The sequence below is a fragment of the Polistes dominula genome, unplaced genomic scaffold (assembly GCF_049000335.1).
Source record: "Polistes dominula isolate Pdom_NZ unplaced genomic scaffold, Pdom_raw_medaka contig_73, whole genome shotgun sequence".
Taxonomy (NCBI): domain Eukaryota; kingdom Metazoa; phylum Arthropoda; class Insecta; order Hymenoptera; family Vespidae; genus Polistes; species Polistes dominula.
Genome location: NW_028300951.1, coordinates 6,767,752 through 6,783,857, shown reverse-complemented (window position 1 = coordinate 6,783,857; position 16,106 = coordinate 6,767,752). Strand labels below are relative to the sequence as shown.

The 16,106-nt window shown below is 28.1% G+C and overlaps 1 protein-coding gene across 7 annotated transcripts in view; it reads right to left on the bottom strand.

Annotated features, from left to right (window-relative positions):
• LOC107069084 (uncharacterized) overlaps nt 1-16,106 on the bottom strand; it is a 176,084-nt gene that overhangs the window by 13,821 nt on the left and 146,157 nt on the right. For 6 of the 7 annotated variants that reach the window (XM_015326057.2, XM_089172357.1, XM_089172355.1 and 3 more), the window contains one exon: nt 12,883-14,700. In XM_015326057.2, coding sequence (XP_015181543.1) covers nt 13,151-14,700 — 1,550 coding nt within the window. In that variant the 3' untranslated portion in view covers nt 12,883-13,150. Of the gene's footprint in view, nt 1-410; nt 451-2,104; nt 2,346-12,882; nt 14,701-16,106 lie in introns of those variants that run through there. The other variant, XM_089172358.1, reaches the window with a different exon arrangement.

The following is a 16,106-nucleotide window of genomic DNA, read 5'->3' as shown; positions in this document are numbered from 1 at the left end:
GTCAACTTTCTATGACATTACTTTTTTTTTTTTGAAAATGTATCGATGCACCCGCTAGATGCAGTTGTACTTTTTTTTTAAATGGAATTTTATATTTTTTTTACACTATTCGATTCTTTTTTTTTATTCCAAATATCCAAGAATCACACTGTATATTTGAGATAGAAACATATTATGAAAAGATGAAAGATTATTTTTTCGTATTTGACTTGATTTTGTTACAAAAATTTGTGTATTAAAATAAGAACAGAAGAAAAAAGAAAAAATAATAAAAAGTGATAAAAATCTAGTGTAATTTAACGATTTAACAAAAAAGTGATGGTAATTTTATACACGTATAAATATATATATTCTTTTATTTTATTTTATATCCGGTATTATCATAATAACCATAAATCCTTTTTACTCACCTACACAAACCATTCGTCTTTTTGGCTGGAGGAGATGTCACTGTAAAAAGAGAGAAGAGAAAATACATTTATAAAATGAAATGGCTAAAAGGAGGTTAAATTTTTCGATAAAGTCAGAAAAATAGAGAGAGAGAGAGAGAGAGAGAGAGAGAGAGAGAGAGAGAAAAGAGGAAAGTATACTCTCGTTAATTAAATATGAGGAAGGGGGAGGAAAACTGTCGAACTAATATTAACGTGTACTTTTCATCGTTTTTACTTTACTACTTTACGTTTAGAAAAATTTACCCTTTTTCTTTTTTCCTTTTTTTTCTTTTTTATATACATCAACTTTCAAATGAGAATATTACGAGAATATCAAGAGTTAAGTATTTTAAATTACATACGTTCTCTCGAATCTCTCTATTTAATATCACAAACTGAGCATTATTTCATTTCAAAGTTACCTCGTTATAATAATTTGTATAATAAAAAATCTTAACAATGATTTTTTTATAATCATTTAATATTCTTTCATGTGTGTGATTATATAATATTTTTTCAATTTGGTTTTTTCTAAAAAGCTGGCAAAGTGATTAAACAAATTTGTTTTATTCGTTTCAATATTCCTATAAATAAAACCTTATTTTTAATTGTAATATTGAAAGTTTGAATATATCTTGTTATTTTCTTTAAAACATTAAATATAGGAGCACATTATAAATAATATTATTACACATATAATATTCGGTTAATAAAAGTTTTCAACAGTAATTAAACAAATTTATTTCCTATGGTTTCAAAATTTAATTAAAAAAATTATTAAATAAGAATCTCGGGGATGCATATAGTATTATGTTTTATATATAATATAATATTACTATGTATATAATAACTATTTATTATACTTTTCAAATTTACTCGATATAATAATAGTAATAATTCCCCTCAAAATATGCACGCGAGTAATCAAAACTTTTATATTTCTCGTTACCCCGCGATAACAATTTTATGAAAATATTAAATTACTCGTAAAGTTCGTTCCAATTTTTCACTAAATTATGTTCAAATAAGAAAACAAACTTTTAATCTGTAACGATAGGATAATATTGAATAAGTGGATCATTTATTTTGAAAATAGTGCAAGTTCATTTTTTATTATTTCGAGAAAATTAAAGATTAGCATATTAGTCCTCCTAATAATTACCCTCTTACTCCTCTAATTATCACACATCAAAATCTTGCCAACATTTTAAGTCAGCAAGCGTGAACTTTTACGGATGCGTGCGCCCAATTCGGGTGCTAATTTGTAAGTCAGTAATTGATCAAGTTTACCCTGAGAAAGGGAAGAGAATACACAGATCAACTTTGGGAATTGAGAAGCAAAAAGAAAAAAGAAGGAGAAGAAAAATCTTCTTATTCCGTCTGAAAATTAAATTTTAACAAAATTCGACACGTAAGTCAGTTCAGAGGTCTGTGTGGGGTCACTGTCTGACCTACGGATCATAAGTTTGCCATCCTTTCTTTAAAAGCTTCACAATTTGACAAAAAACAAAAAACTGATCATACTCTTTATTATAAGTCACATGACGTAACAAAATTAATTATAATTTATGTGATATCTCATTTATCTTTTTTTTTTTTAAATAGACCTAAAAATCACTTTTAAAATAAACGGTCCATATATGTAACAAATAATTAAATAAATAAATAAATACCTATCGGAACCGTGGCTTCTCACTTTTCCTGGCAGTAGAGGCGGGCCCGGGCCTCGCTGTGCCTGAGCCTGAGGCCCGCAGGGCGCAGCCAGTTTCCCGGCCGTGGGAGGGTCGTAGCCCCCGTTAGCCCGTGTCCTAATACCGAGCTGAAGTTCCCGAGGGGGCTCAGAGTTCCTGACGAGGCCTTCAACGTGGTCATGCCCACTGGCAGACCTGCGCTCGCTCCGTTCGATCCGTACATCTGTTGCACTGAAATGCCGTAAGACACATCAGTTTTGTCACGTCACCATTATCATCGTTAATTCATTTCCCCTTTCATAATTTATTATTATTTAAATAAAAGGAAAAAAGGAATTTTATCCGGTGACTTGAACTCGATCGTAGTCAAAGAACTTTTGGTTTTTATTCATTAGTAATGAATTTTTTTGGGATACTTTTTATTTTAAATGAAATTAATTTATTTTAAATCATTTAATATTAATTTTTGTATTTATTTATTTCAATAATAATTATATGATTTTGATTCTGACTTTATATTAATTATTTTAAAATAAAGAATATATTATATACATATAAAATAAATGACAGAAATGGAAAGAATTATAAGAGTTATATTATTATTACAATTGTAGAACTGTAAAGATTATCATTAGAAGATACAAATATAATTGTAAGATTGTATCGATTTAAATATATTCTTGTCAGGATTTTACCTCATATAAAAAAGAAGTTAAATTAACTGATACGAAATGACTAACTATTATTATTATTATTATTACCATTTCTTTTTTTTTTTTTAATAGTTGTTTTAAATCTGGACTTCATCTTATATTAATTCTAAAAAAAAGTGGAAAGTGATTTTTATTTTGGAATCAATTTAACGTAACATTACCAATTTGAAGAAAGTTAATTATAAGATAAACGATAAATATTTTCTTTTATACGCATTTATTTCGTTGGTTAAATAAAACACACACACATAGACATATACACGTACACAACGAACACATACACGAAATGTCGGTCATGAATTTTGTCCAAAAAAAAAAATAAATAAATGTAAAAAAAAAAATAAAAAGAGTTAGAAAAAAATTATCCAGCTCGAATAGATTTCTCTGGTCTGTAAGAAAATTTTCGTTTGCAACAAACGAGAAACAAAGACAAGGGATGGGAGTGAGAGGGTGGAAGAGAAAGAGAAAAAGAAAGAGAGAATGCGTTTAACGTGGTACGATTTTTTGGTGCGAACAAATTCCAGTGTTACATGGAAAATCTACGCGAGGAACGTGAGCCGATGAAATGACAAGCGTTCTTGAAGTAGAAACCACCACTACTACTACAAGTACTTACCATCTATAGTATTATATGTATATAGATATATACTATACGACAACCCACCCCCGTTATCTTCCACAGTTATGTAAACTTTCGACCTTACTCAACATCCTTCGAAACTACGAGTTAAACCTTGCTGGAGAATATCAAGGAAAGCTTCTCCTCGTTGCGTACGTGTTTGTAATATTTTATTACTGAGTATACGATTTTAAATAAAACATCTCTATTACATACATACATATATACATAAACTAATGTTATTATTTGTAAACTGTGGTTTATAATTACGATATATATCTATATATGTTTAATTGATTGATACATTTGTATGTGATTTTGTTACATTCATTAGCAAAATAATTTAATACTTTCTGCATTAAAACTATTCGTTCAAATTGTTCTCTGTCGATTTATTTTTAATATATCTCATTAAAATTTCAATATTTAATTTATAACTAATTATATTTATTAAATAGTAAAGTACTTTATATTTAATTGTTCGTAATGGTACTGGGAAACAAAGCATGTATACATTTTTTTTTAATGAAACTGTTGTTTAATAAATACTATATTTATTATGTTCTAAAAGTTCGAGAGGAAAAATACAATTTTGTTTAAAATACAGCAAAAAAATAAACTATAAAAATATTGTATAAGATTAATTATTTTTATAATTATTATTCAAGCATATGATACCTTTTACGAATAAGATTTTATTATAAATTCATTATAAAATAAAAAAAGAATAAATATATTCAATAAATATAACTACTAACATATAAATGAATAAATAAATAAAGAAGACAAAAATTATATATAAACGAAACGAAAAGAATATAAAATCGTAATATCCAGGTATATTATCGATTTTGTTATTTGACAACTCACGTTGTCGTTCGTAAAATAAATCTACGAAAATATCAGCATCCTACGGCTTATATATTCCTTACTCCCCTTTCCCCTTTCCCTCCTTACCAACCCTTAACGCGTAGTCTTGAATTTTCGAACGTACTCGTCGTCTTTCCAACCAACCCCAACCCCAATTCCCAACCCACCACCCTACGTCTCCCCAAACGTCTCCCCTCCCTCCCTCACTACTTCACCGACTCAACAAGACTCCCCCATCACAAAGATAAGAATGAGAAAGAAGGAAGAGTCCTCTTTCTTTGTAGAACAAGAAGAAAACGTGACTACCTGATTCGTGCAAGTCGCGTATCGCGACATATCGTGCACCGTTTTCTTTCTCCTACCAAAAGTGGATTTTACAGAAGAACGTCACGAGAAAAGAAAGATGAAAAAGAAGGATAGGAAGAAAAGATAGACGAACCAACGGTTGAAGGAAGGGGGATGGTGGATGGATAGAAAATAGAGGGTTGGTATGAGGGTGAAAGGATAGGTGAGTGGGTGGGAGAGGATAAGAAGAAGAGGTTGAAGGGTAGGGAGAAAGTGGGATAAGGGGGTTTTGAGGTAGACGTATAGATCGGAATACGTATGAACCGACCTACCGTGAGATCGTGTTTTCCGGAATCCTTGCATCTGAGTTGCATCTGAGTTGCAACACAGCCCAACATTTCCGTCTTTCTCTCTCTCTCTCTCTCTCTCTCTCTCTTTCTGTATGTGTATGTGTGTGTATATGTGTCTCTTCGTAAGCAGCTTTTAGGGGATTGCATGGGAAGAGCAACGAATACGCGAAAAAAAAAATATCGCTAAACCCGGTTAGACAAACAGTAAAAATATTTTTCTACAAAATTTTCGGGATTCTGTAAAGGAAACGATAAAAAGTCAACGTTCGATCAAACTATTCGATCTAGTAAAATTCTATTGAAAAAATTATTTCAAGTTTCTAATAATAAAATAGATTTGAAATATCATATATAATTTGAACAAAACGGATTGGTATGATCAAACAAGGAGGGGATGGATGGGTAATTCGAAGTGTAAAAATAAGTTAATGAAAAAAGTGAAACAACGTTCGTCAAATCGAGGTTTCGTTGCTAAGAGATAATATCGTGTGGGCTCGGATTATTCTTTATTTTTAAAATACCTTATTTCTCCGTTGTGTCATCAGTTTGATGATAATACGTGTGAAGAAAGTGCATTCTATTAATATTCATCGTTTATATATATGCGCAGTTAATAACACATGTTCGCGTTAACCGTCAAAGTTCAAGTGAACGTAGAGTAAAACTAATAGGACGGCTCGCGGTGGAATGTAAACATTAAAGAGAACTATGTGTATACGAGAAAAAGTAAACACGGTCCAATGTTTTTCATCGATACACGACATGAGAGTCGTTGTTTCAAATATTAATAAACATGGGAATTTGTAATAACGCGATTATTTATCCAAAAGGAAACATCTAAAACGAATTATTATTTTTAAATTTATCATACGATTACGTTGCATACTAAAATGTGAAAAGAATTGAGAGATATGTAACAAGATGTATAAAATCTAAACGAATTTGTCAATTTCATGTAATGAATGATAATCTTCCCCTTTTCCCCCCGAACATTCAAATGTTCATCTTCTTTTTATCATTAAAATAATTATACTTTTTAAAGAGGGGATTTAAAATAAACTCCTTGTTTGTATTTTTTATTTTAAAAGCATAACCATAATATTATACAGCTGTAATAAATTTCTTTTTAACATTCATTTTCTCTCCGAATTTGTCTGAATTTTTTTTAACATTTCGTCATTTCTAATGTCATAATGAGAGTAAACCTTGCAAAAGATGAGCAAATTTTTGGTTCTTACGAAACGAATCTTACGAATCTTACGAAAAATACGAATGATTAAATTCAATCGTTCATCGTTTATCTAATACGAATTTTGTTAATTCGTTTTAAACGAAAAACAAAAGAAAAGGTTTGTGTATACGTATGCTTACATATATATTAATTGTATTGAAATAAAAAAATTTTTTTTCTAATACATCATAGAAAAAAAATAAAATAGTTTAACACATTAAGGTATTTAATATGTCTGCATAGGTTAAACTCGAATTTAATCCTATAACGACAGAGAGTAGAAGCCGATAGTACAGAACGGACAATCGGATAATGAGTGTTCGACCGGTAATGAGCTTATTCGTAATTACGCACTACGTTGGCTACTACTGCACATGGAATAATTGTTATTCGACGATCATAGCCAGCTAACGCGACACTTCGGCCAATAATGATAATCGATTATGTCAAACTCTCTCTCCCTCTCTCTCTCATCGACACACGTTACACACACCAATTGTTATTCGCTAAATTTATTTATCTTACGATCCTCTATTATAATACCAATTAAATTTCGATCGTTGCCGTTGCCAATTAAAAGTTACACCATAATTTTCTTTTTTTTTTGTATTAAAAAATAATAATTTTATTTTATAATATAATTAAATACGGTCATAATTCGTCAAAAGTTTTATAATCAGTTTCACGGTAGAATGTTTAACCCTTTCTATAAACAACCCGTGTTAACTTTGAATTTCATATATGAATAAATTGATATTATTATTTTTTTTTTTAATCTAATTTTCTTCCCCGATATTAAGCACATATGTTAGTATATTTAAAATAATACCGTCACGTTTTTTCTACTACATTTTTTCGCAGTAGTACAAAATAGATTTCGAGAAACATTCTAATTATTCACGTAATAATTCATTAATTGAATTATCTCGTAGAAAAGTGATACTCGTTAAATATAATATAAACGAAATAACAAATCACTCGTTAGAAATTTTCTTGAAAATTTAACGGACATTTTTACCCCATTGCCTTTCAGAGATAAGGGAAACTGAAGGACATATGACTAGGAGGATACGAGGAACGTTGAAATCAGAGTCAAGCATGCTTAAAGCAAAATAAAGCTGAGAAGATAAATGCTCGGATCTCACCAACGTTCTCCTATTCTCACAAAGGTTTCATTGTGAACCAAGGAATTTTACAGGACATAGGCGTCGAAAAGCGTCCAGTTAAAATAAAATTCTTATTTAAAATTTGACACTGTATGAAAAGTGAACGGGATCTTTACCAATGCAAAATCACATAAAACTCAACGATAAATTAATGATAAACATTTAAAACCAATCAAGTAATAGAAAGAATATATTATCGTAGGGGAGTTATAGGTTACATGAACCTTTTTGGAATGGAAATTTTAAAGTAAACTGATGGTCATATGACTGATGAAATATTTCTGAAATAATCTTGACTTAAAAGAAAATAAGTGGATTGTTTTTGAAACGATGTAAATGTAAAACGTACATTATATGTTATTAATATCATTATAGTACATAAAACGTAAAAAAATGTAAATTATAATTGGATAATTTTTTATAAATTATTTTATATTATTATTTTATATTATTATTTGTGTAAATTATAATTTTTTTGAATTAATGGAAATCAATGTGAATGACTATATAAACGTATGAGAATCAATCGTGTACATATTAAATGTATGTGTGTGTAAAAATGTTCTGAATGCGATGATGTACCAGAAAGGTTTGGGTTGGTTTGTGTAGAAGAGTGGAGCCAATACCATTCCCTTCACAGAAGGTCCTTTGACCTATATAAACCTAGAGTTGTTATTTCTAAAGTTTAACAAATAAATAACAAATTTTAAAAAGAATTAAAGGTTTTTTGGTATCTGCTAAGATATATATATATATATATATTTTATCGTTTAATCATTTAGATTAAAGATTATTTTTATCGTTGGTAATCATAATTTCGAAGATATTCAGTTAACAAGAAAAAAAAGAGCAAGGGAGAATATTCTTCGAATTCCGTACGCGTTTATCGGTAGGAAATAACGTTCCTTACTTCTACAAAATAACTACTCGCTATAGATATTCCTTATACTTACTTCTATTCGAATTTATCCCCTGCGGGTTAAAACATCAACCTTATTTATAAAGTTTAAGTAAAATTGTTTATTACAAATTTTAAAAGATATATTATTAATAATTCTAACAAATATTTCTTACTTTGTTATTAAATAGTGTATTTTGAAATATGATTATTATACATTAAATTAAAATATTCGTTTTATGGTTTAAAACGTTATTTGATAATTTATAAAATGTAAGAGAAATATTTTAATATATGATATGATCAATAAATTATGCAAGGTATCTAAGATTTTATTGATCAAACGATAATCAGTTTATACAATTTACGAAAGATGTTGGATAGAAAGAAATTGTTTTTAAAAATGTATTATAAAATTTTTAACACGAATTGTGTGTTAGTGTGTAAGTAACATATATATATATATATATATTGAAAACTAAAAGAATAAAACTAAAAAAAAAAAAAAATATTAATATATTCGATTATAAAAGTTTAATAAACTTTTCAAGTAAAATTAGCATTAGCTGTGGTAATTCATTTTTCTTTTCTCTTTCTTTTTTTATTATTACATTCCTTCTACTTTCATTTATCTTCTAGCTATTTTCTTAAGTTAAAAAAAAAAAATTCTTTTTTCCCTCTATCTCATCTTGATCTTACTATCTTACTTTTTCTTTTCTTTCTTTTCCTTTTTTTTTTGTTCTATCTTAACGGAAACGCAAACGTGAACGTGAACGTTCCGTTCTTTTACTCGAGACAAGAGGGTAAAACTTTTAACGTAACTTTCTTACCTTGCACCGACACATTTGCTATCTTCCTTTAACTAATACCACTTTCAAGAATAAAGATTTGCACCGAACTTTTAACATCATTCTACTTGTATCATGATATAGCTTCTTAGATAATGGAACTTAGAACGATTATTATTATTACTATTATTATTAGAAGTATAAGTTAGAAGAAGAAGAAGAAGAAGAAGGAGAAAAAGATAGAAAATGAAGAAAAAAAATTAATTAGGTCAATCCTTAAATACTCATTTATTATACCAAAGTTATTTTATTTTTTTCAATCTTAACTCTTTAAACAAAAGTTAAATTTAAAATCACGTTATAATAATCTCTTTAAATTTAATATTAATTATATACAAATTTAACAAAATTAATTCATTTTAAAATAATCTTTTTTTGCGTGTGTAAAATAGTAATTACCAACAAAATTTTAATACAGAAAATACAAATCTGTGCAAATTTATGTAAAATCAAGAGAACCCGTTTCATTTACGCTTGTAATTTGAAATAATTTTTATTATAATTAAAGAAAAAAAAAATTCGGAAAAAATTGTGTGATATAAAATAAAAAAAAAAATATTAAATATTTTTGTCATACTTTAACATTCATGAAAGATGAAAGATTATTTGTGGTTTTTTTTCTTCTATTTGTTTATTATCGATTTTATTTGATAATATTCAAGAGACTGCACTTTCTAACGCTACGTAAGGTCACGAATTAAAAGACCAATCGCAAATTAGTATCAAGTACAACCTGTTGCACTCTCGTTCTCATTCGTTTCGTTTCGTTTCGTTTGAGTGAAAAGAGAGAGAGAAACGGACTTTGGTTTTAAAAGCTACGAGGATTGATTTTTCTCGAGAGATTACTCGACTGTACGTATCCAAACCTTCCCCCCCCCACCACTGCCACCACCACCTTCTCCCTCTCTCTCTTTTATTATCTTTTTTTATCTATCTATCTATCTGTCTATTTGTCTATCCATTCGTTTTTTCTTCCCTTTCCTTTTCTTTTTTTTTGGTTTTTTTTTTTGAATTTTTTATATTTTTTTTTTCACATTCCTCTTACTATCACGTAGTGACGAGTAACGAGATGCTCGTTAGGCAACTAACGAATTGTTTGGACACAATCCAAACGTTGGATCTCTGGCAAATTTGATTAATATATTTTTTACCATTAGGGATATAGCGAATCTCTAATCATTTTTACTCTTTAAAAAATTCTAATCACTCTTTTTGGTTTTTTTTTTGTTATTTTTAAACCTTTGACTGCCATGAACGCATATATGCGCATGGTAGAAGTTGTTAACGTGTATGTATCATCGACATAAAATGAAATTTTTTTCTAATTGGATAGTGAACAATATATACTTTTTATTTATTTAGAAATGAATAATATATATTTTGTGCGTTTTTACGAAATTTTTGTACAAATTACAGGACTTGGTTATTTTTTAAATTGTTATGATACGTCTAGTGTTAATGACAATAGCAAAAAAAAAGAAAGATAAATGACACGACGTAATTTAATAATAATATTCTAATTTTATAAAAAAGAAATAAAAAATACAATATACTAATATTTAAAGCAATTGTTTGTGATCATTTTTATCATTTATTACTGCTGACATAATAAAAAATAATGTAATTCTAATTTAAAGTCATTCATTACTTTATCATCATCTTTCGTTTAAATATAAAAACAAAAAAGAAATACTAAATTTGATTTAATCACATTAATTATTATTATTATTATTATTATTATTATTATTATTATTATTATTATTATTATTATTATTATTATTATTATTATTATTATTATTATTATTATTATTATTATTATTACGGATAATATAATAAATCGATTAATTAATTATACGTATTATTGATATAGATGTATATCTATTTAATTATATTCACCCATTTTATCGATCAAGTATATTATTATATATTCAATCTAATTAATATAAATCGTTTAAATTAACTAATGAATATTATATCTAAAAAGATTATATAAAAATCAAATTGTATACACTAATTATTGTAAGAATTAACAATTTTCAAAATACTTACTAAACAAAGCGTGTCTCATACAGATCGTTCGGAAAATAAAACGAAATAAATTCGACCAGAAAATGTTGACGTTTTGATTTGTCATTTCTGAAAAAAAAAGAAAAAACCTACACGACAAATCGAAATGCAATAAAACATTTCAACCCTTTGCACTTTTGAATATTACTTAGATTTTGTTAGCATCAATTCCTACCCCCCGTATTAAACAATTTTAAATGTTTTATTTGAAAATTACTTTAACTAAAGAAAAAAAATAAAATAAGACAATTTAAAATGAGTAAAAAGGTAAAAAAGAGCAAAATCAATTAGATATCAGTGTTATTGTTTTTTATTTACATTATCATTGTATTTTGTAATTATCGAGCGTATGATATCTCTTGAGATAAAAATCAATGTCAAGTTACGTTCGACGTATAAAATGTAATGAGTTATATTATGTCCAAACTGTATCTATGTTTATAAAATATCAATTGATTTGATACGTTGAAAGAGTAAAATTTTGCTAATCGATAAAAACGATTAACTAATTGTTTCAACATATAAATGAAATTACTTTCCGAACGATTCAATTTAATATATTTATACATATATAATATGTTAGAGTATAGTATACTGTATAATATATTAGTTATATAGTATACAGTTATAATATATTTATGTTACTGCAAAAGACCGAAATTGGCTAATGTCAAGATTCGCATGGTGAATTATAAACACATATCTAATAATGTTGGTGAAAGATCGAACATTTAGTTTTATTCTTATAACTGCTTAATATTTACATACACTAAACGGTCACGTATAATGCTTGTCATATTACCCAATTTTATTTTAATACGGTAATAAGGTAATACGGTATAATAATGTACACATTAAAATAATTCTAGATTAAATAAATAATCATTCTATTCGAACTACATAAGTTCTTATCACTCGTATATAGTATATAATGCTATCTTATTTGATACATGTAACGTTGAAGTAACGTTCTTTTATCTACATTTCGATAGGAATGGAAGAATCGATAAAGAATTTTATTCGGGTGTATGTTATACACGTCCTAGTTCTATTACGCTCGTCCCAGCACTATATCGATTAGCACTACCGGGTGTCTACGATATACACACTCACTCGTACACACGTATATACATATATATGTTGTATGTAAACCTGGTGTTGCTGTTGGTACTGCAATTGGAACGAGAGACTCTTTTCCCTCGACGAGAATGAATAAGAGAGAAAGAGATAGACTCACGATAAACACACAAAACGATCCTGACCAGTACTCTACGATTTATTACACACGCGTGAATATTAAACGGAATATCGAACATTTATCATCCTACATAACATATCTTTCATACACACATGCACATACATTTATATATATATAGATGTTTTTTTATACCATTTTTTACACGTTTACATAATCCTAAATCAAGAAATTCTTGTATCTTTTAATATCTTATATAATACATATAATAAATAAAACTTAACTAACATATAAGATATTTTTAAATTAGTTAATTATCTAAAAATGACAAGAATTTAATAATATTTGTATATACGTCTAACTCGTTTATATTTCTACATATAATTTATATTTCTAATCAATCAGATAATCAATATTTCTACAAGAAATTGATTATCGTATATAATAATTAAATATTATATATATATATATATATATATATATATATATATATATATATATATATATATTTTTTTTATTAACACACTAGTGATCGGTTTTTTCAAACGATACGTTTTTTAGTTTGACATAGAATTATTTGAAATATAAACAATATTATTGAACGAAAAAGAACAATAATATTACAATCGAAAATTAAAGTAATCATTTGATAATCAAATGAACAATATAAAGTTGTATATTTAATAACGTAGAATTACGTCAGTAACATTTGATTATAAAATTTTGAAATAACGTATGAAAACGTTACATGGAATTGCATTACTGATTTCATATGTGTTAAATGACTTAAACGATAATATTTTTTTTGTAAGCAACATCCTGAGGATCAACAACAAACATTCCTTCCGCATAAGGACTAGTTGATTTAGTTTTAACGAGATGAAATCCTTTAAATTTCCTATTAACCCGATCCCCAGCTAAAACAGCAGGATATCTCGGTGGGCACAGACCCAAAAGGTAGGAAAAAAAACCTGGACAAGGCCAACCCCAAAAACCATTATTCGAGTTAATGGATTCGGCAAAATATTCAGCGGATCGATGATGATTACAACCGAACGGATTTCCGTTTTCCCAACAACCGGGTTGATTAATACCACCGTTCATATAAAAATCAATATGACCGCATGGCTCAACTTTGCCTTGAATAAAAGCATTAGTATGATATACGTCAACGAAATTAGCATCCGTAGGATCTAATTTCTCTTGTGCATTAGCCGTTACGAATAACGGCATTGCTGGATCCAATCCAGTTATCCTGTCCAATTGATAAGGTTTAAGATAATTAGCTGAGAATGCAGGCACGTGTGCTCCCAAACTGAACCCAATGACGTGTAAATCCTTGGCACCGTGAAACTCTAATCTTCGTATTAATTGTGCGAGACATTCGCCAACGTGTTGAACATTGTGAACAGCTATCGGATAACATGGTCCAACTGCTAACCTATGCCAGTCGATGGCAATCAAATTGTATTCGCCTTTTTTCAAATATTCATCTCTAACATCTATCAAACTACTCAATTGCATATCAGAATTATAACCGTGAACTATGATCTTTGTTGGATTAGATGAATCGAAGTTAGTGTCGTCTAGATTCGAATCGGTATCTGATACAACTATACGTTGTCCTTTATATAGATTTTTTCTAGTATATAAAAAGAACGTCACTTCGTCGTCTGGACAGGTTTGATTGGTGTTCACTAAACAAGGTCCTATGAAGTAATCCTTGCTAATGTCATTGTCAACATTACCGACCACTATATTGTTATAGTCTTGGACAGCTTCGATCTTATTAATTGACACGATTAAAAACAATACTGTAATTGTTAACAATGTGTTCATTAGATTATATCTATTTTTTGTTGTATTAACAGTAGTGGTATTCTCGTGAGACGTCATCTTCCAAGATTTTCTTCTCATTGATCCAAGTTTCTTCAAACTTGAGAAGAAAAAGAAAAAGAAAAAGAGGAAGAAGAAATTGCTGCTGTTGTTGTTGTTGATACTACTGAAGACTTCTCCAGTTATATATCCTCCCCCTTCTTCTTCTTCTTCGTTAATGTTGTTTTTATTCTTTTTCTTCTTTAGCTTTTCTTCTTCTTCTTCTTCTTCTTCAACCTTCTTCTTATTATTTTTAGCTTGATCTTTCTTCTTATTCTTCGTGTTGTCCTCTTTGAAATGTAAGAAGAGTAACAGAGATGGTAGCAAGTGTAAGACTTTGTCGTACGAGCTTCGCGACGAAACTGTCCACAGTGAAACGTGTTGTTCCTTGTAACTGCTCAGGGAAACTTCACGATGGATAATCACGTATCGAGCGCACCTCCACAACGAGCTTCGAATCCCTAAAGAGAGGTACAACAACACACCGATACCGAGACATCTACGACTTTTTAAAAGGACGATGGTCGAACCGATCAGTTTCTATGTATAGGTTTGTTTGTTGTGCATATGTGTGTGCGTATACAGTGCTCAACAAAATAAATTATTGGATTTAATTATTAGATTTTATTCTTATTTATATTTTTCAGTTAATCTGTTAAATATATATGATTTATATCGTTTTATGTATATATATTTTTGTTTCAATATTATATTTGAGTACATTGTTTGGAAATTGATTTGACGTATATTAATATTTTTTGTTCTTTTTTAATTAATTCAAAGTAGTTTGTAATTAAAAACTTATGCATTTTATATGCATATTTTTAATTGATTTTAAATTTAATTCCGGAGAATATCAAGTTTAAGTATACTACACGGTGATTGAGTAGACTAATATTTTTTTCTTATGTACATTTGTTTTTAACTATTTAGTTATTTTTATTAAAATATTTAAATATATACATATAGACACGTTAAAAGTCATTGTAATTTATGCCAATAATAAAATTCGTCACTGTATATACATACTTCATATATATAGTACATATATAAATATTTGAATCTATAAGGCGATTCGATTATAATTATCTAAATTTATATTTTATTTTTACACAAAAAAAGAAAATAAAAATTTATTAAACTAAATTTACATTTTAAATAAATGAGATCTATTGAAAAGCCAAGAATTCATATCGAGACTAAAAATGTATCAAATTCTTATCAGATATCTAATATCAAAGATAGAAAATCTTATCTTTGAATTAATTTTTATATAAAAAACTTATATATATATATTGAACAAATATTAACGTTTAATATAACATATCAAATAATAATTGAATCATCCTATATATATGAACTTCCATATACACTGTGATACGTAATGCGTGAAAGTGACGTATGTGAGTATGGGTCATATACGTCTCTCTCAGTGGATACTAACTAATGTAAGATAGTATGGTTCGATAAAGAACACGTGATGTAGGTATATCACAATTGACAATGATTATGACCGTGACAGGATGAACAATAAATTAATTCTCGGAATTGTTTTTCTACCAACGTTGACAAATAAAACGTTTAAAAAAAATATTATGCTTAAATTAATCTTTTTTTTTTTTAAATGACGATCGATTGGAGGAAGAAAAAATGTTGAACGAATGAAATGAAAAAAAAGAATAAACGAAGTAAGAAACAATGAAGGAAAAAAAAATGTTATTAACGGGCCAGGAATGAATCCTCGTTACGTTTAACGATCCGTTTCATTTTCTCCATTCCCGTTTGTAGATCGAAATTGGTGCGGTTACGAAATCGCTTGTTGGAAATGGTAATGAGATGCATTTGAAAGAGCGTTTGCGGTTAGAAA